Source organism: Polyodon spathula, chromosome 9 (genome assembly GCF_017654505.1).
Source record: "Polyodon spathula isolate WHYD16114869_AA chromosome 9, ASM1765450v1, whole genome shotgun sequence".
In the NCBI taxonomy this organism is placed as follows: Eukaryota; Metazoa; Chordata; class Actinopteri; order Acipenseriformes; family Polyodontidae; genus Polyodon; species Polyodon spathula.
Window position 1 is genome coordinate 41,338,615 of NC_054542.1, and position 25,743 is coordinate 41,364,357.

Sequence of the window (25,743 nt, forward strand, 5' to 3'; positions counted from 1 at the left end):
TTCACTTACTTGGGGAAAATAAGGATTCTGTCAAGGAAGTTTTGTGAAAGACCAGGACAAATTAAAACCTTATTTAATGTAATTAGTGTTTTAGATGACCAGAAACAATCTAGTGCTGGGATTATATGTGGCTTAACTAAGACCACTTAAGAGATGAATTATATTTAAAATGTTTTTTTTTTTAAACTTTCCAAAGACTAGTTAAAATTAATTAGAATAATTTAGAATCATATCTCCCAAGCCTGTTCACAGGGTAGTGGTCTGATAATGAAAAATAACCAAAGTGAAGCAATTCTTTAAATTAGGGATAAAGACAAGATCCACTAGTTCAACCAATTATAAACTCAACTTAATTCTGTGTCATTGGCACAAGCAGTGTATCATGAAGTAATAGAACATTTGGTGAGACACTACTTTTTTTCATAGTTTGGACAAAGAAATGTTTAAAAGAACCGAAGATCAAACACCGGGGATTTTAAGATTGATCCTTGAATTTTTTATTTATTTGATTTTTTTGGGTGGGGGAGGGGGGTTATTAGTTTTGATAATGTTTCCTGGGTTTGTGGACTTTTAAAATGACACTCCTTTTTTGTTTCCTAGTAAGACTACTAACATTTTTTTTCACTAAAACAAATGAACTGTAGTCAAGAAAACTAACATGGCTGTTTTCCTACCAATAGGCAGCCATCTTACAAAGCTTGAACCAAAGTCGTTTTCTAGCAAGCTGCTGTACCAATGAGATCGTATGTGTTAAGTGCAGTTCATGTGCAGTGAGGACTTACAGGCTACTGACTTTCTTTTTTCAGTGTTGTGTTTCTTTTCTTTTTTTCCCTAATTTCTTGGCCAGATTGTTCCCATTTTGATAATAGGCTTTCATCCTTGAAAGGGTTGGATTAAGTGTATTACTTTTCAGTTGCGCAATAACATAAATTAAGGGAGGAAAAAAAAACATGCTTGCTGTGGAAAGATCATTTAGAGGCTTATGTGATAAAACAGTTCAGTCTATATTTCACGTATAACGTTTAAATAAAGAAATAAATCAATATTGGATTCGGTGAATTTCCAATTTATCTTTTAAATGCCTCTTGCATGTTTTTGACCTTTTTTTATTTAAAATAAAAAATCTGTTGACCAGTGCAGTCGTAGCATGGTTTATTTGTGAAGTTCTCCAGCATTTCATCACCTGTAAAATACAACCACAGGTGTTACATTTTGGTTTAATCGCCATAATGATTTAAAAATTGACTACCTCCCATCTCCTGCATCTGTAATAGCAGGCAAAACTAAACATGTGGCTTGACTTAACATTATATTTTATTTTTTACCACGTGTACCCAACAAAGACAGAACTGATGTTGATGCACAATTATGAAAAAAAAGATTTCAATTTCTGTGTATGAGGCTAAAATGGACTAACTTTTAAATATGGTAATACAATTGATACTGTAGTAACCTGCTGTATACAGGTACAAGGAAGGCTGATGTTGTCCGTCCCTGACCCCCGCCCGCCCCTCAAAGATGCTGTTGTCCCAATTTCTAGTTTGAAGTTTCACCTGCGTAATTATATTCTTAAGTCCCAGTTTTAGTGTTTTTTTTGAAGCCTTACAAATAAGGATAACTTGTCTCTGGTTGCTTTCAATCCCATTCATTGAAACAGTCATGAATGGACATCCTGAGGCGTTTGGTGGGGACAGGGTTTTGCGGCGTTTATTGTACCTAACTATTTGTTACTCTTCTAAAACTGTTCTTAGACCCTTTAAACGATGAAAGGCCCTTGTTTGTTGGAACCAGTGCATTCCTTGCTTGCATGTTTTTTTATTTCTTTGTTTTTGTTTAAGCGTTCCTTTTAAAAAATACCTCAGCATAGCTTAGCAATGTATGCTCTATCATAACTGAAACCTGTATAACTACATTGTCAAGATCATATTATGTAATTTTGCTGTACATTTTTAAAAGAAATGTTTATAGGAAATGATACATACTACTACTTTTATTTTTTGGGGGGGGGGGTTCTTGTTCAAACAGTAATTGAATCTTTTTTTTTTTTTTTTTTTTTTTTATCTACTTGCCAAAGCAAACGCCTTTTTCTCTTCAGCTGGTTTATTTGTGGCCTGAACCAGAGTATGCATCATGTAGCCAGTTTGCGTAGCGCTCTTCTGTCTTGTTGGCAGGCGGATGGGGGTGAGTTGGAAGGGTTTGAAGTTACTCTGCTATTGTTCTGGGAAGAATGTTAGGAAATGAAAAGCATTTTTGTCCACTTTTGTGTTACAAATTGAATGTAGTGGTTTGTCATGCTTCTAGTGAAAGCAACCTTTTAACTTCCTTTTATGATAACAATGTTAAATAATTCTGTCTAAACCAAAAAATAAAGAAGACCTGCTCCTTGCACCTGAATGGTGGGTTTGATATTGTAAAATGGTTGTTGCTGGCGCTCCTTCCAGGCACCTTATTGGGAAGCCTGGCTGAATGGTGCTTATTAGTTGACTATCGTGGCTTTGTGTATCCAATTTAAATTGGGAGTTTGGTAGTGCAACTTCTAAGCTCCCAATATTGGGCTTTTATGCTTTATTGTGGAGGTTTCATATTAGTGGTTAACAATCCTTTTTATTTATTGAATTTTTTTTTTATTGAAAGGGTAGGTAAGATCACTGGTTTATGCAAGCCTGACAGTTCATGGTAGCTTCAGAATGATTCAATATTTGTTTATGAGTTAGCACTGATGTATATTTTTCTCCTCAGCAGGAGAGTCTGAAAGATTTGTGGCTTTGTACATATCAACACAAACCTTTAGGTAATGCATTTTTTTCATGTTTTAAATTGGAGAATTCTGATTTATAGATGGATTAGATTCTCCACTGTGTTTTTAAACCAGTGAACTTCTTGCCTAGTGTATGGGTTACAAACTAACTTGTTTTTGCTTAGAAGGTTGACGTTTGTTACAGAAACCTATTTGGAAAGCTTTACTAATATGACAGTAGTTGTGATAGTTTTTATCTTTTTTTTGTTTGTTTTTTTGAGCTAGGTTGTAGATAATAGGAATGATGTGATGATTTAAATTGTGTAAGAAGAGCACTTGGAACAAATATTTTATATATAAAAGAAATAAGTTCATATAAAACACAGAGGAAGAAAAAGAAATTGCATCATGCTGTTGAACAAAGTACTATTTAAAAGGCTAAATGTTGAAGCTTGGTGTTTTTGTCTGGTCCACAATCTTTTTCATGTGATTTTTGTGGAGGAAAAATTTAAATAACACTAGCTTTGGGCAAGATTGTATTTTGTAGTTACTGATTGAATTGCCATAGTATTTGTGCTAGTCTGTAGTTCATGTCGATGTTCCCTTTTATTTATTTAATGTAAACTTTCCCTTTTTTTATAGAGGGTTTGTATTAGGGTAATTCCTTTTCTTTCTCTGTGTAGTAAAGATTGGTGTGGTGGACTTGTTGGTATCCACTGCAGGTACAGGAGCTGTTGTATACCTCATTTCTAACTCGTGACAGAGTAAACTTGCTTTAATCTTCTTGAAACCCCCTCAGAGATGCTTCTTCATGCCCGCTTAGTGTATACTTTGTAAACCTGGCTCCTATCCGCACCACATGGCAGTACAGTTAGTAAAAAAAAAAAAAAAAAAAAAAAAGTCTTGTTTAAAAGGGACAATTGCAATTTGAGTTTTCATAATTGTGTTATACCCAAGACACTTTGACCCCCTTGGACCATTTTCATTTTCCATCCTGTAATGAAATCTGTTACCCTAGCAAAGTGACTGTACTGAATAACATTTTATTTATTGAAGATAACACTTTGTGACCAGATGTATACTATTAACACTTCTTTTTTCTTGTTTAATTATTTGGGTATTTTTGCTATACTTAACCAAAAAAAACACACATCCTGACACAATTTATTCTGATTATTTTGACAATCCTTAATCCAGTTAGTATGAATTCTTTGAATGTAGATGTTTGTATAACTGTACTGCCATTTGGCCTTGTAATAGGCTAGATATTTCCAGATAACTTCATAAGAGAAAACCAAAGACTTCTTAATGATTGTATGAACTAAACAGTCTTCAGCCCTACATCAGCCTTTACTTTAAAGTGGCACCTTTTTGTTTAGTATGCAGATTCTCTCCGTTTCACAACTTTATATAGTCTTTATTTGCTCCTTTAGGCTACATAAAGGGAATTGACACTACTGTAAACAGTTATTGGTTTAAAAGGCAGTAGGCAAAAGTTTATGGCATTGAACTGTTTTTATAAATACAATTTAAAACAAAAAATCTGCCTACAAATCAAGGAGAAAGGCCTTCAATATAAAATTAGACCTCCAGGTTCTTTGTGATTGGTTGAGGGACTGGAGACACGGGATGTAATTAGCTACTCTGATGGGTGCTTATATTAACCCTTTGTGGGCTGGGTGATGTGAATTAATACACACTGAGGTATTCTTCTGAGCGCACTGCAAATGCTTAGGAGATGCTTTTTTAACTGCTAGCTTTTTTCTGAGGTTTTTCCTTTATCTTCTACACTGTTCCACTGTGCAACTATGCATTGTAGTCCTCAACCTTATGCTAGATGTCTGTAAATGTTCTTATGCATTGAAAAATGAAGGATTTTTAACAGATTTTTTTAACTTAGTGGGGGTTGTGGGATCTTACAAGCTCTATCCCAAAGCAAAAATCCAAATATTAAATGTTCGTCTGATGCAGATACCAAAGATTTGTTTCTTCTTGCAAAACCTTAGGCTTGTGTATTAAATGCAGTTACCCAGCACTTGCATTAGTCTAACCTCAGTAATTCCAAAGCTTAGATGTATATTTTGGTATATTTCTGGGATAATTAAAAGGTTTTGTGTCGTTTTAAAATTCTTGTTCGTTTCGGTGTATTGCTCTCTTCAGTCATAGCATGGAGAAAAAAATTACTGAATCGTCTTACTCTTAGTAGTTTAAAAATAATAGTATTTTTGTATGTTTTGGGTGTGTCATTGTATGTGATAACAGTTTTCACTGCCCGGTTATTCATGATTAAAAAGTGTACATATTCAGTTGTAGATTTATCATGATGTGCATTTTGTGTAAATTGCATTCACTGACTGCAGTTATCAGCTGAAGAACTGTATCCCCTTTTTAACCAGAATTTTGACAATGTACACGGTTTTGTGTAAATGTTTTGTTAATTTTGAAAATGTAACTTTTTATGTTTTAAAATTTTTTTTTTTTTTTTTAAAAATCCCTGGGAAATATTTGGAATTAACCTGAATTTTCATTCAAAATAGCAGTTCAGTCCAGAAATGCCTAGCCCTTTTATTTTCAATATACTTGTCCTGGCTAGTACAGCTTTACCATACTGGTCTGAACCAAGCAAGCAGGTAAACCGGTTCTTATCACATTTTCATTGTGTGTAGAGAAAATGGGGACACAGTTTCTTAATGCTGGCAGTTAAAATGGCTACCGCATGGTAGCTTAGATCTGAAAGATTATGTAGAAATTAAGTATGTGAATAATCAGGATACATGGTAGATTATGTGTAGATGCATTTGTCTGCTGTAATTTTTTTTTTTATATATATATAAAGATAATCTTACTGTAACTGTACAGTACTTTTTTGTTGTAAACATCATTAAACCATTTTCAACGTGTCTTAACATTGTATGTTGATATGCCTTTTTTCTCTTGTACAAGTGTGGACTTTTATTCCTTTTTGCCTTATCTTTTTTTCAGAAAATTAAATGATTTTGTTCTGCAGTTTAGTGGAATGTGATGAACATCACAAACCCCTGATACTTTGCATGATGTGAAAGTTTTTCTGAAAATACTGCTGATTTAACTGCCGTACAGTTCTCTCGCACAGACAGCAACATTAGTTTCTTAGGCAGGTATAACAAGGGTTTTGCTTGATTGAGGGTCCTCATGTTAATCGGCAGTCCTCCAGGTCAATTGTTTGCAGAGCAACATTTGAATTAGGAATTTTAAATAGGGTATAAATAAAAGTAAGTAAAGTTGTTCCATAATGAATGTGTGAAAGCAGTACATATATTTAAGAAAAATTATAATGTAAACCATGATTCAGGAGAGGAAAGAAACTTTAATAGTAAAGCACCAGAAATATTTATACAAGTTAAAAATACAAACATGTTTTAAAGAAGTATTTTACAAAGCATTTCCTTTTCCATCATGTGTATAAAATAGGTATTAACAGCACATTTTATATTTACCTTGTACTTTTAGGAAAGTTTTCTTACTGTTTTGTGTTTAAGAATTTGGAAGAACGTTTGAACTCTGTCAGTACAAAGCAGGTGGCATTGGTAAGTGTGTGTGTGTGTGAGTGGATGTGTATAAAGCTAAGTTGCTGGCTTGAAAGCAAATTTACAATTTTAATAATGTAGCCAGTAAATCCAGTATAGGCAACTCCAGTCCTTAACGGACTCAGGCTGCAGCCTTCTGCATGAACATCTTGCAGCTTTATACTATATTTCCATTCCCAATACACCCCTAAAACTTGCTCTATCCAGTTGACACTATTACAATAGTGCAATGCCACCTTTTACATCAACATAGGTTTGGCAGCTATACTGTCTGAATATTTTTTCCAAGGCATGATGAAATTTAACGTAACTGGGGTTTTTTGTGCCACTCTATGCAAATATAATTTTATCGTTGGTGTAACCATTCACCTTTAACCTAAAGTATATACATCATTGTGATCTGGTCAACCAACACTACCACAGTGTAGTTAATTGTAACAGGATTTCGTTTCACCAGTAATGATAAATTTCAGATATGCCAAATGCAGAGCAAAATGAAAATAACTAGTTTGGTCAAATGGAGCATAAATTCTCTCTCTCTCTCTCTCTCTCTCTCTCTCTCTCTCTCTCTCTCTCTCTCTCTCTCTCTCTCTCTCTCTCTCTCTCTCTCTCTCTCTATATAATATATATATATATATATATATATATATATATATATATATATATATATATATATATATATATATATAATATTATATATAAAAATATTTTTTACAATCCGTGTTTATTTTCATCTATAAAATATCCCACAAATAAAAGTAGATATTTTATAATTGCTTTTAAATTGAATTCCAGTATTGTCACATAAAAAACCATTGCTTATCGTAATTTTTTTGTTTGGTTTTTTTGTTTGTTTTTAAAGCAGAAAAACTAAAATGAAGATTACTCTGCTGAAATGCTTAATTGCCCACTACTAAAAAAAAATAATGGCACAGTAATTTGTTTTTTTCTTGTATAACTTCAAAACTAAACATTATTTACCACAAACTCCATTGTCTTTAATTTTTTTAATGGTCTGCAGCTGATTAAGCATTCATTACATAATAAAACAGAGGTTATATAACTGTACTTTATTTACATATTAAAATTCACCCATAACATTTGCCCAGAATGTTTTGCCAACACCATATTTTAAAAGCAAACCATATGAAGCTAATTTTTATGTTCCTGAGAGAAGGCTGACTTAATTTAAAATGCTTGCCATATTTCCATTTGCTGCATGGATTGATTTGAAATGAGTCTGCTTTGTTTTCATCAGTAACTGAACAAAGCAAAAGCGATCTGAATTGGAATCTGGTCAGCCTGTTAGTATTGTGGGCTGGCAGAAATCAGTTTCTCCAAATCGTTGAAAATGGCGCATAGCATCTGGCAGTGTCTCTGATGAGCTCAATGTTGAACTTTGACCTTTTGATGTTCCACTCTCATTTGCATACTCGATTGTACACTGTATATTGGAACAGGTTAGTTTTCTAACACATACTGAAATGGAGCAGACGCACTTTTTAGACACAGTACAGTTTTTCTCATGTCTTGTAGCCTTAAAGCAATATTTATATACAGCAATAATTTAAAAACAGTCTGAGTATAGGCACGTGTATTTTTTTATTATATTCTTGTTAAACTGGTACATTAAACTAATAGGTAACCCTATATTAACCATTATTTTACCCAATAATTAGATTGTCAAAGGGAAGACACATTCAAACCTGTGGAGCAGTTCAATATTGTGCAAGTATACTGACTGGGTGTCACAAGTTGAAGCTAGACTTGAAGGTACAGTATAGTTGCCTCCTCCCTTTCCCAATGGCATGTTTTATAAGTGCTGCTTATATTGTGATTAGGTAAGTGAATATCTGGGAAGGAAAGAGTTGTGTGATTCACACTTGAGTTACTGTAACAGAATATTTTAAAAAGAAATACAAAATGTATTCCTTAAAGTTGTATTCTAAAACAAAAACAAATTAAAGCAAATAAGATAAGATTTTTTAAATTGTTCAGCAAATAACCAAATTCAGTCATCAATCAACCTTCTAAAACCTTAAAGCATTTCAGTTGCTAACCTAGTTTAAAAAAAAAAAAAAAAAAAAAAAAAAAAAAAAAAAATGCTCGGGCAATTCTTAAATATTGCACCTTCAAGTCATGGCATGGTGCGGTGTCATTTAAAAAGGAAGACGTGTGCATTTCTTAGCGTGGAGGAAGAGGCTGCATCTGGAGAGAATCGTAAGTATCCTTGGTTGCCGCACTGAGTCCCTGAAAATACCAAGATTAAAAATGTAATAAAGACAGATATCCGAAGATGTACCGTTAGATAATTGACCAAGGTCCTTTAAACTACTCAGTGATAAGTCATATGCATTAAAGCAGTGCAATTTCTTACTAGGATTATCAATATTGCACTGTGTAACAAAAAATAAATAAATTTTGTTCCTGGGGAGTAAGTGTTATTTCCTAATTGCTTATGCCTCAAAAGTATAGAACATGGCTATTATTCCCCACAAACTTTGCTTTTGTGACCAGGACAGTGATATTTCAAAATATCACTATTTCCAATGGGAAAATGGGCAAATGTGTGTCTTTTCGTTCACATAAAGTCAGAAAAAAACAACATATGAATCCAAATTAACATGTATTTATACTAAAGTAATACAAAGATGACTACAAAAGATTTAGAAGTGAGTAGTTTTTCGAGATTTATGATTATACTGTTCACTTGTTGCTGGCTCTTACAACTACAGTATGTCACTTTGCTGACCTTGTCTTTTAAAGAAAATAACTGACAACTGGAGCTGGAGAGCTGCTCTAGAGTTCATGTCAAAGCGGCCTAACACAAGGTGTATTAAAGAATGAATTACACAGAATATGTCATTGCTAAGAAGAGAAGCACACTCTCAACAGGATTAGAGGTAGCCACCGAACACGGATAAACATACCGTAAATTCTGTGCTTTCAACATTATTTACTCGATTCATATGGCTGTTCAGGGAGTAAGGCCTACATATTTCTCTGAATTGCCGCATCCCTATATCCCTAGAGGTCAACTCAGCTCTTCAGCTTGGAAGCTGTTGACCATTCCCTTGTTTAGGTGTGTCACACTGGGAGGTCTGGTTTTTTGTGCTCCCTCCCTCTGGAATTGCCTGATTCCACTTGTCAGAAATTCTAAATTTACACAGGAATTTAAGTCTCTAGTAAAACCCTTTTTTCCCCCAATCTTATTGAAAATAGACATTTTATATTTTAATTGTTAGTATTTTTATTTGTTGTAATTAACGTTTGATATTATAGTTACATTTTTGCTCGTTTTGTAAAGCGCTTTGGGATGGCTTGCCATGAAAGGCGCTATATAAAAAATACATTGATTGATTGATTTATGCAGTAACATGCCATACAGAAAATACTATCAATATTACAGTGTTTTTGGTTGACTTATTTGCCATACCGGTGTGTAATTCAGGCAATTTCAAATGTGCAGGGTATTTTTGAAATTTTTATAAAGTTTCACCCCTTTGGGGTGAATACTAATTGAAGGGCTATTTGTTTCACAGAATCCATAGGTCACCTGGTATCAAGCTTAACTTGCTGCTCAGATATTTATATCCTGTATAAATGGAACAGGTCAGTGAAGACATTGTTGTTTTTCTTACCTGGTAAACTTGTTCAGCTCCTTTTCCTCTGCGTCTCTTCTAGTAAGACAGAATATATTGTGTTAAAAGTCACACTCAACTGCAATCGTCCCAGTGCAGAACAGATTACTTTCCATGCTTAAGGACTGCAGTAACCTTCCTGATGAGAACTGCCTTCTCTCGCCAACAGACACACTCAGCACTAAAAGCCATGTCCAGATATTAAACCTCCCCCAGAGACATTTCAATTCAGTGCTCCTGGCCCCAGAAAACAGTCATATTAAACAGTGACCTGAACATTCATTTACACTGGGGAGGTTAATGAGCATGACACGCACAGCCTTAGCAATAACAGCAGTAAATGTTACAATTTTTAATTGGTAAGGAGGGGGAACCATTCAAGCTGCATTATCCAACAATCATGCGAAGTGTAATAAAAACAAAAACATGCTTCCTGGGAGTGTTTCGTATTGTTCTACAATGTACCCTTCTGTCCAAAGCAGGCACGGTTGACTATCCAGTTTGTTTACATTGCATAAAGGTAGTAATTTAAACAGTCATGCACTTGCTACCATCTACAGCAGTAGGGTGTTATTAACAGCATGTCCGTTATTTGTAAATATTATTTTTGTAATACAGAAACAACTGCAGGAAACAAATACTGTACAACCTAATCTTACAATCTAAAATGTTCCACAAATAGTCCATTTTTTTATTATTATTAAGACTGTCCAATTATCTTACCTCAGATTTTCTCCCCAATTTAGAATGCCCAATTATTTTTCCCCTCAGTGCAATTTCCAACACAGCTCAGGAGAACTGAAGGTTCAGTGGTCATCCTCCAATCCTACGACCGAGCCAGCTTCCTCTTCTAAACCCAGGAACTCGAGAGCAGATGTCAGTGAGCTACTGACCTCTAGAGGACAAAGGCCAGCCCTGCAGGTGTCTGAGCTCACTGTGTGCCTGGCCAGCAGGGTTCGCTGTACAGTGATGAGGAGAAACAGTCCCTGATGGTTTTGCCTCCCTAACTTGCAGGAGCACTAAAGCCAATGCAACTCTGGGGATTGCCAGCGAAGACTGTTGGCTTCGCAGAGCCAGGAACCGAACCTGCGCTGCCCTGACTGTATGACTCACCCTTCACACCACGCGGCTGTGCTTTTACCATTAAAACCTGTACCTGTATGAGGTGCTACACCTGTATAACAACATGCACCCCTCACCACAGCTTCAAATAAAACTTAGAGGTACCATAATTATGAAAAGTACATTATCATCCAAAGTATGACAGACATGAAGACAGACAGGCACCAATTTATACCCCCTCATATTCTGCTACTCTCATTAGCTTGTGCTAAATATTTCCACACCAAGTTTCATCACAATTGGATAATGGGTTCCCTATGTGCGCAGCCCACTACCCCTTGTTCCCAGCTGTGTGGTCCAGTGGTTAAAGAAACAAGCTTGTAACCAGGAGGTCCCTGGTTCAAATCCTAGCTCAGCCACCATCACATTGTGTGACCCTGGGCAAGTCACTTAACTTTCTGGTGCTCTCTCTTTCAGCTGAGATGTTGTTGTAAGTGACTCTGCAGCTGATATATAGTTCACACACCCTATTCTTCTATCTTGTGAAGTGCTTTGTGGTCCACTGTGAAAGGTGCTATATAAGTAAGATGTGAAATAAATATAATTGGGAAAACAGTATGCATACATGTTTTTTAGGTTGTTTTTTTTTCCAGTGAGTATCAAATTGTAACAGTACAAAAAGTTCTAAAAGTCTTTACCTCTTGGTTTTGTTTCTGCAGTCCAATTTCACTGTATGCATCAACAGGACGGTCCTTTTTGAGTGACTGAAAGTAAACAAAAATGGTACAATGCAAACAAACAAACAAAAAAAAAAAGTCTGCATAGGAACATGAACACAGTTCTAGAGCAAATGTGGTCCCGGGGGCCCATGTTACAACAGGGTTAACATACATAATGAAATAATCAAATACTTTTGAGACCTGGAAGCTTAATTGGTTGAGGAACATGGTTGTCACAAATCCCTGATTTTGAAGAGGCCAAGGTTGACAATCCCTGCTCGATATCCTTGTATACATTTTTGTTTTTTTTAATAGGTGCCAATAATTGGAATGTAGTCGTGGCAATTACATTTATTTTCATATTATATAGTTTTAGGCACCTATATTATTTACCTTAATCCACATTCGCTAAATTCGATTTAAATTATATATATATATATATATTATAATATATATATATATATATATATATATATATATGTGTGTGTGTGTGAACTCTAGGGATAATGTGTTACTGGGAGTGGTGTTGGCGCCAGGTGATGAGCAACAGTGAGAACTTGAAAACAAATCACTTGAAGTGAATTCCACAGAAAGGGAAAGGGGTTGGAGACGTTGGGGACCCCAGTCTTTTTCACTTTAGTGTATTCACAGATCTACGTTTAGACTGCAGCCACACGGGGGCGCCCATGCTCTACACACTTTGATACCTGTTTAAAGTGGCGCAGGATTTGTTTAATTTAACAACACAACAAAGGGGAAAAAAAGTCCTTTGTGTTGTACAATACTTACCGTATATAGAGCATCACCCCTTTTGCCTCGCTAAAAATAAAAGGACAGGATATTGCATTAGTTTAGGAATTAGAATGCGTCACTCCAAAACACTACAATACTCAAAACTGGCATTTACATGGTGTGTTTTATCACTTACAGTTTAGGTTACACAAGTGTATTATCCCACTGTTATTAGCTAACATCAACTGCACTGGCTCAGCAGTTGCTGAATGATGGGCTTTGCTGTGGAGGAAGTAAGGTTTTAAAACACATTTCCTTTCCCTATGGCTCAACTTTAACCTCAGCTTTACGCATACTGCACTATCCCTCTTCACTGAAATTGTGGGGGAGCTCAATTATTGTTATCCTCTGAATGGGACAATCACATGGAGCTTTGTGGGGTCTCTAACATATAATATATAATATCTGAGGGTCAACATGCTGGAGAAAGAGCTCCTTTACAGTGTTCACTCTTTTAACTGTTTGGAGTTTAAAACAGTACTACCCAGTAGAGGTGTGCAGAAACTCGTCACTCATACTCGTTGGTATTGTGTAGGGGTGTGCAGAAACTTGTCACTCATACTCGTTGGTATTGTCTAGGGGTGTGTAGAAACTCGTCACTCATACTCGTTGGTATTGTCTAGGGGTGTGCAGAAACTCGTCACTCATACTCGTTGGTATTGTCTAGGGGTGTGTAGAAACTCGTCACTCATACTCGTTGGTATTGTCTAGGGGTGTGTAGAAACTCGTCACTCATACTCGTTGGTAGTGTCTAGGGGTGTGTAGAAACTCGTCACTCATACTCGTTGGTATTGTCTAGGGGTGTGTAGAAACTCGTCACTCATACTCAATACAGACCCCTAATGTGCAGTCGTACCCACACATGATGTCAATATGCGAGTAAGATAATCTCAAGAGTTTGTAAGCTACACCCAGCACCTAGCTGTGGAGCGCATGTGTAACTTCCTGCTCAGTGTGGTTAGGTGGGGGCGGGACCCCAGCTATTACACTGTAATCTTTGCACATCACATCTCAGCGATTCATCTCTACACATTTTCCACTCTTGACATGGTTTCTGTGTGAAATAATACCTGCCCCCACCAACACCACCACTACCAAACATCCAACCCAAACACTTAGGTGTGCATGAGAGCAGTTTCACAAGGAAAAGGCTCAGGAAGCAGGTGTGGTTTAGGCGTATTTATATGTGCAGATCTGAACTAGAAGCACAGCGCTTACAAAACAAAGTACCAGAAAGCTTGGGGGCCCTCCTGGGGTGCTGACTCTGTGCTTTCTAGTGCTGTGAAACAGGACCCCCCGGGGCTCTCCTTAAGTGCAGCATCCAAGGACCCCCTCCCAGAATCCTTTAACACGCGCCACGAACTAAGAGGGAAGTGGGTTTGTATGCGCAGTCCACTACACCTTGTTCAGCACCAATGTGGACTTTTGAGACTTGATATAACATGGTACCAAGACCATAGAGTGCTCTACATTACGTACTGTAGCCTACCTTCAACAGCAGAAGTAGCATCATTTTAAGTATTGATGAGACAGACAAGGATTTTTCATTGGAATATTTTTTTTAAAATGTACACAAATTTAATCTTGTCAATTTGAACCAGCTATACTGTAAATTATTACAGTAAAAAGAAAGCTTTCTGGAGTCACAGAAACCCAGTTAAATGACCCTTAAGAAAGGAGAAGAACACTCTTCTTCGCAGTGGAATGCACGTTCCACATTTCAAAAGCCTTATCGCATTGGTTTCTTGCATGATGGTCATTTTTAAATTCTGCCGTATGAACAAATATTCTGTGGTCCTTTTTGCCACCAACTACATTCCAAGCCGTGTTTGTTTGAATATTGAAATATTAGACCCTGCACTAATTTAAAGTATTACGAATGAACAGCCGTGTAATATGTGTGCTAGCAATGCAGAGAATGGTAGTACAATGCCAGTTGCCTGTTCCACGATTGCTAAGTGAAACCTCTGACAGTGACGTAATCGCATCAGGATGCGAATCAAACCAAACAAACCAAGATCTCTTGAAAGGGTGATCTAGGTACATTTGAAAGCGGACTCAGTACATCTGCTACGTTGCTCCCTCTCAACTTTTTGCAAAGTGAAAGCAAATTAATTCTGGTTTGCTTGGTGTTGGAAAACATGGATTGAGAATTGATTAGGGGTTTGCTACGCATGTGGACTAGCAGAGCTATACTGGTGTTCTTTTCTGAAAAGAGACTAATATTGCAGATAGCAGACTGTTTGGTTCAAAATGCATGTACTGCTAACCACTGATAGAGATGATGCGTCTACAAACTGCCCAACAATGACTGCAAGCTAATGAGATAACAATGCTGTGGACTAGAAGGGAACAGGCTCTAGACTTCAGAGAGATCAAAAGAGATAATCCCACTGGCATCAAAGGGGGTCGCAAGGAGATAACAAAAGGCAGATGTATGGACCTTTTGTCTCCAGGAGTGTGAAGAATGCACTGAGTTCAGAGGTTGTCACACTAGACTACACACACAGACACACACACATTAACACTCACACAATAAATTAAATTACCTTGACCATTGGTTAATGTCAGAGAAAGGGGAGGTGGACCATCTATACAGAAGGGTATTTAATGTCACGCAAACATTGTAATGTTGAGTATTGCTTGTCCTGTACCTGGGACCAGACTCCCTGCATATTTCAATAAACCTGGCAACTGATTGAAGAAAAGGACTCTGTGCATTTTCTTGAATCTACTTAATCACCATCTATTTTTGTAAGTTACTTCACTTGGAAACAAATCGCTTTAAACAGCGATGCAAATTGTGGAAGTGACGTTTTTTTTTTCTGCTACTTACTTTAGTACTATTGTTTGAAAAACGACATATAAATTAAATATATTAACAAATAATATATCCAATTGAGTGAGGCTAACAAAAGTGTTATAGCTTTAAACATAATAGCAAAACTGTCACAAAGGCAAAGAAATAAGTAATAACTAAGAACAGTAAGAAAATATAACTTTGTGCCAAGAATCACTGCTGGTAAACACGTTGGTATGATTTACATTCACACCAAGCCATTGTTAGCATTATTACTATTATTGTTAACAATAGATTACAGTTTGTTGAATGCATGATTGTGCCAAAGTGCCCCACCCCTGGGCTATTTATTTGTGTTGTATGTTGCGTGTTGTGTGTTAATGTTGGTGTAGTCATTGGTACACAGGATATAAATGGGTCTGTGGAACATGAGTTGTTTAAAATGTATATTTGTATTTAAGCATGAGGATTGCACAGCCCTTCACGTGCAAGTAAAATGTAATAATATGTGAGCACGGGGAATTGCACTAAAAGCTGCATGTTTTCGGTGAGTGGAAAACAGGATTGGAGACGGAGGTAACAATAATAAGAATAGTTAGTTAAAATATCAGCTCACCGTGTTTGTCTCTATATTTTGGCGAAAGTGTTGTGTCCTGTGTTTTGTTTGTCTTACAACCTTTTTATTTTCGGACTGTTTCATTATTAAATGCTGAGCAAAACCAATCGCTCAGCTTCACCAAACTCCACCTCTCTGTTGTTTATTTGTTGGTTCCTGGTTCTGGTCTGACGTCACCCACCACAGCCATCTTTGTGACAATGACAACAGTTTTCATCACTTAGTAATGGAGTCTTGCATTCCTAAGGACTGAGTGGTCAATAGCCTTTATAATACAGTTGCCTCTTTTTTAAACGTCTTCTATTACACACATATGGCTTGTGCATTAATTTCGACACAAAAAAAAAAAAAAAAGTTTTAAAGGGAGATACTGCACTTTTTACAGGTCCAAATAAAGGTCCAAATAAACCACAGAGCATGGATTACCTATGTATGAAAAAAAAGAATTTGAGAGAGAACTTCCACTCTAGTAATCATCAAGAGAGCTGAGTACCTTTGGAAAAGTGCAATGTGAAACCAATAGAATTCTGGTCCACACAAAGCTGCAAGTAGACTAAACAAACAAACCTGAATTCACTTTCAAAGGAATTCAAGTTCGACTGAATTTTCCAGGTGTGAAACGAACCGAACCTAAACAGAAAAAATAAATAGTTTGTTTGGAAGAGAACCACGATTCGAATCACTTGCAAGCGAACTCAGTGTGAAAGTGCCCTACAATAACGTATCTCCTGAACTGGATCTATTGCATGTCCTCTGCCAACCAAGCAGCAATGCTTTACAGCCCAGGGATACATCCTGGTTACCAAGCAACAGTAAAGTGTGCACAGCCAATCAGGGCTGTAAAGTTTGATGGCCAACAGAGCAGTAGAACGCAAACCTTACTTGCTTGTTTTTTTGTTTTTGTTTTTTTGCAGTGAACAGATGTTACTTGTCACACAGTTTTTTTCCAGTTTCAGCAGCTTCTAAGAGGGAAATGGGTTTATTAAATGAAATAAAATGAAGTCTGGCCATTACCTTTCCACCACCACCTGCCTCGGGATCACGTGGCCGGGTATTGGCTTGGTCATATACCTCAACACGGCTCCTATCCAAGTCCTGTTTTAAGGAAACAATGTGCAACCATTTATAATAAGAAACAATGAACAGTTTCAAGGATTGCTAGTTAAAAAGTAGATCAATGTATATTAAGTCATCAAAAATACTTTAAAACGTCTTTGCAAATAAGCTTCGTGAATAGGATCAAGTGGAGCCTGCTTCGGGGTGTTGGAGGACATCCTTCATACTCATACAGTACAGGTGATAATCACAGTGATGCCGTGCTTTCTGTAATTATACCTGCGCTGCTGTGACGGAGATCGTTTAGGTAACATACCTTTCAGGTCAAAGCTGGAAACACTACAGTGTGTTATACAACTCCAGGATACAGAATTCACTCATTAAATATAACTTTTAAAAACATGTTATTGTAAGGTTAGAGTGTGTTTTTAAACACAGCTAGTCCAGGATTTGTAAAACATGCACGAACGCACAGACAAGCAAGCACACTGAGGGGCAATGGCAGCTTCACGAGTTGTAGTTATTTTTTTAATAGATTTAATAAAAAATAAAAATCAACATTTTGCATTTCAGCACCAGCAAAAAGTGTTATGTCATTAAAAAAGTAAAGCATGTGAGGCTATATAAATTAAATACATTTCATGATATTCTTACAATTTATATTTCTTAACATTTGCTCATAAGTTCATATTTACATCTCAAGTGCTTACAGAATGCCACTACTCATTTCCTTTCTCTACTCTTACTTTTATGCTGTTAGGGAGAAAAGGCAGAACAAATAAATGGATGGTGAATAAACTGATTATTCATGAAGCAGCTGTAGTAACCCAAGAACAAAGCCAATGACCGGGACTCAAAACCACCTCCAGACGAGTCCTCCACCCCAGCCACCTGGCAACGGCAGCTAAAAAGCATCGCTGCTTCACAAAACCACAGCTGGCGTGCCTTCTCTCGTTGGACCCAATTACCATGCAGCTGCATCTGGTGAAGAGGCAGCTCTAGTGCATAACCAGTGTCGATTGAGAGCCATGTCTTCTCAGAATATAAACATCTGCTGCTATGGAAAAAACATCCACTGTACATAAATATGAATAGCAATGATGCTTGGCAGGTGGAGGCACCCAATGATAGAAAACAGGAATTCATTCTCTTAGTTTTACCTCAGACCGTACTGTATGTTTACATTTCCACAGGGATGAGAGCACCTTTTGACAGACATAAGCCTTTTATCAGGTTAGAAAACCGCAGCACAAAGCGGTGAATTAAATAACAAAAGCATTGTTATTTAATTCAAAAGCATTGTTATTTAATTCAAAAGCATTGTTATTTAATTCAAAAGCATTCTTTTATAGCAATGCTCTGAAAATGCTGTTTACATGAGTGGTATTTCTATTCTGACTGTTGAGGGACATTTATACAAAGCATTTACAGTAGCACTTTACAATAAGGTCCAGTAATAAACACTTCACTAACCCATACATAGTCAGAAACTATGAACAATATATATATAAAGCACCATATTAGTATCATTACTAATGCTTTATAAGGTCTGCTAATAAATCATTTATTAATGATTAATATAGGATTCATAAATATGAAAGAGTACGGTATAAATATCTATAAAGCCATTTACAAATGGGGTTAATAAAGTGTTTATTAGTGGACCTTATAAAGCATTAATAATGACATTTATGTGCCTGAATAATCTCAGTTCCCTACACCTATTTTGTTCTCAATAACCTCATTTGTAAATGCCTTTATAGATATTTATACCTTGCTCTTTCATATTTATGAAGCACATATTAATCATTAATAGATGGTTAATAAAGTGTTTATTAGTTGACCGTATAAAGCCTTAATAATGGCGCTAATAAGGTGCTTTATAAATATTTATAACCTATTTGTTCATAGTTTATATACTATGTATTCATCATCTATAAAGGGATAATAAAGTGTTTATTATTGGATCTTATTATAAAGTGCTAGCACGCTGACCAATGTTTTAACAGAACAATGCTGTTAAAATGATTTAAAACACACTAGGTTAATTAAGAGATGCTAGATGCACCTTACCTGTGTTGCATGTTTCTTCACAGTAACTGCAGTGCAGTTTTTTTTTTAACATGTTGTTACAAGAATATTATCAAGCATGTAAAGTTACTGACTGGATTTTGCCAATACTAACGTAAAGCACCACTGATACTTACTGCATACAGGCTTTCCTTTTGGGGATTGTTTTCTGCTTTACTGAACTGCAATACAAAAGGTGAAAAGGTGAGAAACATTTTATTGTTGGTTATGTTGCATGATACCTATACGATTAACAGCCCTATATGGTCAGTTATCAATATTTTTATTATCAACTTTATACATCTTCAATAGTCGCAATATTGGGATGTTAAACCATAACATGACTATCCAGTTGTCCAAAAGCATTTCATAAATGGCCATTACTTCCTGTTCAACACTGACACTCGACCACGCACTCTATAAACTAGCAGTCAAACTAAACCATCGTCACCGCATCACTCAGGCGATATCAACACCATGGGTTTGTGTTAATGATCTAGAGTGGCAGATCTCTAATATTGTGGCTGATAAATTCCCTAGGCCACTCTAACACAGACCATCATTCCCACTGGATTATTTATTGAACTAAAACACCAGCAAGAAAACAAAATTTAAAGAACACCCCCGGAGACCCCCCCTCCCTTTCAATTCACTGAACTCAGTTCCACTGCCCCCCGTGTTCTGTTTATACCTGCAAATCTGACCTGTCTCTGTCTCTTTATTTCATGCGCTCTCCTCCAGCACCTTGCAGCAATGCTCTCTCCCTGGAGAGAGGTCGTTGCTTCAGCACCAAGAGGAGAGACCAGTCTCCCAGGGAAAGAGAACTGAAGCCAAAGCGTCTGGGCAAAATTATTTTCCTTTCTATTTCAACTGGTCTGTGTTTAAGCTTTTATATATTTATATTATATATATATATATATATATATATATATATATATATATATATATATATATATATATATATATATATATATAAAACCTTTGTCACTGAACCCCTCTTAATCTAGATTTAAAGGCATTTTTGGTCCACCACTTCACCGACCATTAAATACAACGTTTGCCTGAAAATAAAAATATAACCAAACCTCCATTTTGAAAAACAATTGTTTTTGAATCTCATGAATGATACCTTCTGTGTTTACACAGGCAGGTGTGAGCTGACTTGAGACAGGGCACTGCTGCTTCTCACCTTGTTTTTAAAGTACAGAGCCGTGATGACTACTGAGTAGAGGAGGAGCACTCCATCAAGAATGTAACACAGCTTGGGGTCTGTCAGCCCGAGAGCTTCTGCCTCTGTGGATAACAAGCATTGGAACAGCATCAGAAACCATGAAAGCTATTTTAAACAGGAGAAATGGAGACAGATAAATATAACCTATCTGACAGCCCACAATCCTATAGAATGCTTTTTCTTTTGACTGCATACTGAACAGGTTAGATACTTCTATAATCTTACTTAACACACAATTACATGCAAGACTGTCCAGGCTGCACTTATCAAGTAAACAGTAAAATATGCACACATATGTACAATAGCAGCTCACAGGGTCTCAAATAGACAGTATTACATTGCGTTTTGAGGTACCGTAGTATGAAAGGCGCTATATAAATACAATAATTTGAATTGAAGTGCATACATGGTAATGGTAAACTAGGGTAAGTGCATGCTGAATCTTAAGACTCTGCCAGTGAAATGTCAGCCTAACCTATTGAAAGTTCTGTGAACACTGAAATATTGAAAGGCTCAAAGTGAGACAAACCACATCCGGCAAAAGGAATTGCCTATTTGACAGAGGATTTCAATTATATTACTTTCTGTGTCACAGTGTTAAAGGGGTAGGCTTCCTTTTTTCATATTTAACTGGATTCTATCATTGTTTTTAAAGGAGCATGAACTTACAGTTACAATATAATATTATACAATTTTCTTCCAGGTATAATTGAGGTTCTATTAAGATTTATTTATAGTTAGTACTTATTTTTAGTCATGGCCTTTATTTAACACTGATACTGACTTTATGTCCTAAACAGACATTAAAAATAAAAATATCTAAGCGATTCCCAGTAACCACTATGTTTCCAAGGATATTAAAGTAAGCATTTCTAGTTAATCCTGGTTGTTCTTTTTTTAGTTTGAATGAACTGTGAGGGGAACCCAAACACAGTAGCAATTATATAGAACAGCTGTGTATTGTCTCAATTGCTTGCTTAAAAAATGATATCCCCCTAACTTACATAACTTCATATTTCATGGAACATTCTATGAGCAGCACAGATTCCATTTATAAACACACACCCTACACAAAAGTATTGTGCTGTTGCTATTGCTGGTAATGTTGTGGTTTTTATGATAATGCATTGTAATAAAACAGTAACCCAGTAACTTTACTCTAAAGGGTTGCATGACTGAAAATAAACATTGAATCCGTCCATATATATATGGCAGAGAAAACAGCCCCACCTGGCAGCTGAATCTGATGTCTTTGCAGCACGTTTCTATGTAATATACTGCATGCATCACAACAGACAGCCAGGTGTAAATATGAAGGAACACACACACACACAGACACACACGCATGCACACATGCAGACATGCACACTCACACACGCACATACGCACACACACACACTCGCACGCACTCACGCACGCACACATAGAGGGAATGAGCAAAACACACTGGAAAGCAACTGTTGCTCAAGGGGTCTTTTCAGTTAGGGTAGTTCTTTTGATATCTGCCATTGTTAGGGTTTTTTTTTTTTTTTATCCAATCACATAAAAGTCCAGACTATCATTGGTAAGAACTAGTTTGCTACAAATTGTTTGGTTTAGAACCTTATCAGTGTACAGGTTTGTAGTATTGAATTCAAAAGGCACTGCAAAACAATGTACACATGTGTAAGATCTTCACCCATACATCACATTTAAACAATGTTAGATCGCGTGTTCTTCAGATTGTTGCATAGTGTTGCGTTACAGCTGTTACGATAACCCTTAAATCCAGCCAAAGGAACAAAGCTCTGATAAAAAGCCCATCTGATAAACTTGACGCTGTCCTCCCACTTTCTAAACTGTCTTATTACATGTCATGTTAGAGAGCATGCTATTGAAAGTATTTTTATAACATGTTATCATTGTATCAGTGGTCTGATGAAAGAAAACACTGCACACTAGACTTCATTTTTCAAAGTGTGTGGCAGGCTTGCCTACCCTGTTCTTCATAATGTATTGTGTTTATAAGTTAACTACTATACTTACCTACAGCTGACTCTGTCTCCTGTGGCATACACAGCTGTAAACATTCTTGCCACAGTATTAATTTATGTCAATGCCTTATCACTATCATATCATAATAAGTATCTGCAGTTTTCAGTTATTTTTTTTACCTTTAGAAGCCTATATGAAGTCATTTTAATGGAGTGTTTACCACATAATTGGTGGTAATATAAAAAGCTGGCTTCACCTTCACCATCAAAAGAACAACTCCTCACAGCCGGTCAACCTGCCCCCCCCCCCCCCCCCCCCCCTCTCTCTCTCTCTCTCTCTCTCTCTCTCTCTCTCTCTCTCTCTCTCTCTCTCTCTCTCTCTCTCTCTCTCTCTCTCTCTCTCTCTCTCTCTCAGCATTTTATTACACATTTTTCATTCCAAAATGTTCTTTACCTTGACTCACAAGGAACACATGTAACTGCACCATGTTTTTATCTAGTTTGGTGGGGAGTACCCTTATTAAGGTTTACTGCGATATTTTGAACAATATTTTTATCATTCTTTTCCCATGGTTATACTATGCATTTAAGATAGTTTCTCGTGTTTATTAATACGCAGAGACTAAACACCTCTGGTCTAGGTATTCAAATCATAGACATTCAGTGTTTTACATTAAAATGAGGAGCATGCAGTGAACTTAAAATGGAAGAGAAAAAAAGGCTGAGCAATACATTTCCTCTTGGATTCATTAAAGATTAACTCCCTTATATAGTAAATTAATTACTTTCATTTTTTTTTTTTTTTTTAAACTGCTTTTCAGTCCTTTTGAAATGACGGCTGGAAAACATTTTGTATGACTGTAAACTGAGATTTAAGCTCTCCCAGAGGGATGACTTTCATACAAATTAAAACAAAACTAAGCTACTGTACACAAACTTACAGTGATACTCAAAACAGGAAACCGCAGGCTTGGAACCACAGAAGTATTGCCATACTGGATGTTGTACCTGTTGATAACAGCAAACAGGCGCTGGTTCAGCCTGGTCTACCTGTTCCTGGTACTAAATTCACGGATTCACTTCAGAATAGAGGCACCTTAACTAAGTGTACATACAGTAACCCTTACCCTCCTAAGGTCTAAAAGGGAATAACCAACATATATTATTAAATTGAGATTACGTAGAGCGCAGTTCATTTAACTAAATAATTATTAAATCAGTTAGAACACATGTAACATATAGGGGTGTACTTAAATAGCAGACAATTTACATATTTTCCCCAAATTGGTTATGAATAAAATTGGGATTTCCCTAAACATTGTGGTACTTGCTTCCTTACTAAAACGGAGTGCTGTCATTTGTTAAAGACAAGTATGCAACATCCCCCAGCAGTTACTGCAGACAAATTCTGTCTCTGTTATGAAAACTTGAAAAAATGTATTAGTACAGAGTTAAAAGAAAGAAAACGTGCCTGTTCGATTCTCATATTCTAACTGTGTTTAAAAAATAAGCAGCATGTTGTTTGAAGTGAGGTGGCTGTGCTGGATCGTACCTGTAGTACTGATTTAATTTTCCGACAAACTTACAGGAACACTTTTTGTCTGCGCTGACTTTTAAGTTTGTTTTCTGAAAGCTGTTGCTTGTTTTACGTTCGGTGTATGTGTGTGTGTGTGTACAATGCACACAAGATGGCAAAGGAATAATGATATTTTTTAAAAAATGCCTATCTGCACAATTAAGATACATAGTTTACGTCACTTGCGGTGCGCAGTAGTTAATTTAAATTAAGTGTATTTCCTTTTCTTTCTCCCCGTACTGGCCAGGTATGCATTAGCCTCTACGTGAATTTCGTGGTGACCCCTCAATTTCGCGCAATCGAGATTTATGTAGATCCCTAGTTACAGCAGAGCTACACACTGCTGGCAGAAATAGAAATGAAAAGGGTGTTTTATTTTGTAAAATGAATAGGTTTAAATGGAATGAAATTGCAAACAGAATGAGCTCTGCTAGCAAATCAATGGACATGAGAGCAAGCAACACATTATTCACTTATTCTTTTAAAGTGGACATACTACAGCAACTTGACTTGAAGAAAGAAAAAAAAAAAAAGCCTGATAAAACAGTGCATTGGTATCTAGAAACGACCCCTCCAGGAATCTGTCACTAGCAGAGGGAAAAGTCTGTGAGTCTGCAGAGTAGACATTATGAGTTAAAAATAACACTGTACAAATTAGGAGGGATAGGATTAGGGTAAGGTTAGAACGGGGGTTATAGCATGCAAAATCATTTACACATTAAGTACATTGTAACTATGCATAACAGCATTGAAATGTGTAAGTACACCCGTATTTACGAAGTAACTGCTATGTAAATACACAGTAATTAGAGACACGCAATGTAAAGTGTAACCTAATATTCACGTACCTGTATTTTATTAACCAGATTTTCAATTAAATTAATATAAATTTCAAACTTATTTTTACCAAGCCTTATTCATCATGAAAATAACACTGCAACTGGAGAATCAACACGCCCGCGCCCGCGCGCCCGCGCACGCACGCACGCACCCACACACACACAGACACACACACACACACACACACACACACACACACACACACACACACACACACACACACACACACACACACACACACACACAGATAATCTAAAAGAAGCTGTCAGATCATATCCGCTGTTAGATACCGAGTTTAAGAAACACCTCTGGGCACTCCATGCCTCAGGTTAACCCTAACCAGGGCCCATAGATTGTTATCTGTATCCTCAAGTCAAGAAGTGATCTATAGTGTAGCATCCATAGCACCCTGCTACCTACATACATTACTGAGCTGCCAGCTGAATGCTCCAGCAACACCTTTTGAAGGCTGGTCTAAGAAACAGGGCTCTGTTAGTGCTTAAACTGTATAGAAATATGCCATTGAGGTCATCTGCAATAATATAATAAGAAAACAACATTACATTGAAGCCTACAGAACATATTGATTCCATGTCTCTTGTGTGAATAGACTGTATTGAAATATATCAGTGTAAAGGTGTCTGGGGAAGTGTTGCATCGTGACACCCAGAAAAGTTTTTACTGGGAATGGACTCTAAAGGGTTTTTCAAGCAGCTAGAGAAAGCTGGTGAGGCTGGAACGGTTAAGACAGAGTTACAGTTGAGGCTTGTAATCCTTCACAACTGCATCTGCAAAAGTATGAGAAATGGCAGATTCTTTCAGTTGATGTACCAATCGTTCCTGCTTTACTCAAGAAACATTGTATTATGAAGCTTTCACGGGTCGAACAACAACTGTAAATAATCAGACTTAAACTCCTGTAGTTTATATAGATGTAAACATTGACGACTACACATGCATAAGCCAGAGTAAACTGTGCTTTCTAAACATAAAAAGCAACCAGTTTCTAGATAAATAAGAAAAAGTTGTTCACAACATGATTAGTTTTCCATAACTTCAAAAAC

General features: G+C 36.6%; 1 protein-coding gene across 3 annotated transcripts in view; it reads right to left on the reverse strand.

Moving 5' to 3' along the window:
* Positions 1–8,385: 8,385 nt before the first annotated feature.
* LOC121320865 (T-cell surface glycoprotein CD3 zeta chain-like) overlaps positions 8,386–25,743 on the reverse strand; it is a 38,317-nt gene continuing 20,959 nt past the window's right edge. For all 3 annotated transcript variants that reach the window (XM_041259603.1, XM_041259604.1, XM_041259605.1), the window contains 7 exons: positions 20,249–20,352; positions 19,197–19,241; positions 16,948–17,028; positions 12,515–12,544; positions 11,705–11,770; positions 9,945–9,983; positions 8,386–8,553 (listed from right to left, as the gene is read on the reverse strand). In XM_041259603.1, coding sequence (XP_041115537.1) covers positions 8,488–8,553; positions 9,945–9,983; positions 11,705–11,770; positions 12,515–12,544; positions 16,948–17,028; positions 19,197–19,241; positions 20,249–20,352 — 431 coding nt within the window. In that variant the 3' untranslated portion in view covers positions 8,386–8,487. The remainder of the gene's footprint in view (positions 8,554–9,944; positions 9,984–11,704; positions 11,771–12,514; positions 12,545–16,947; positions 17,029–19,196; positions 19,242–20,248; positions 20,353–25,743) is intronic.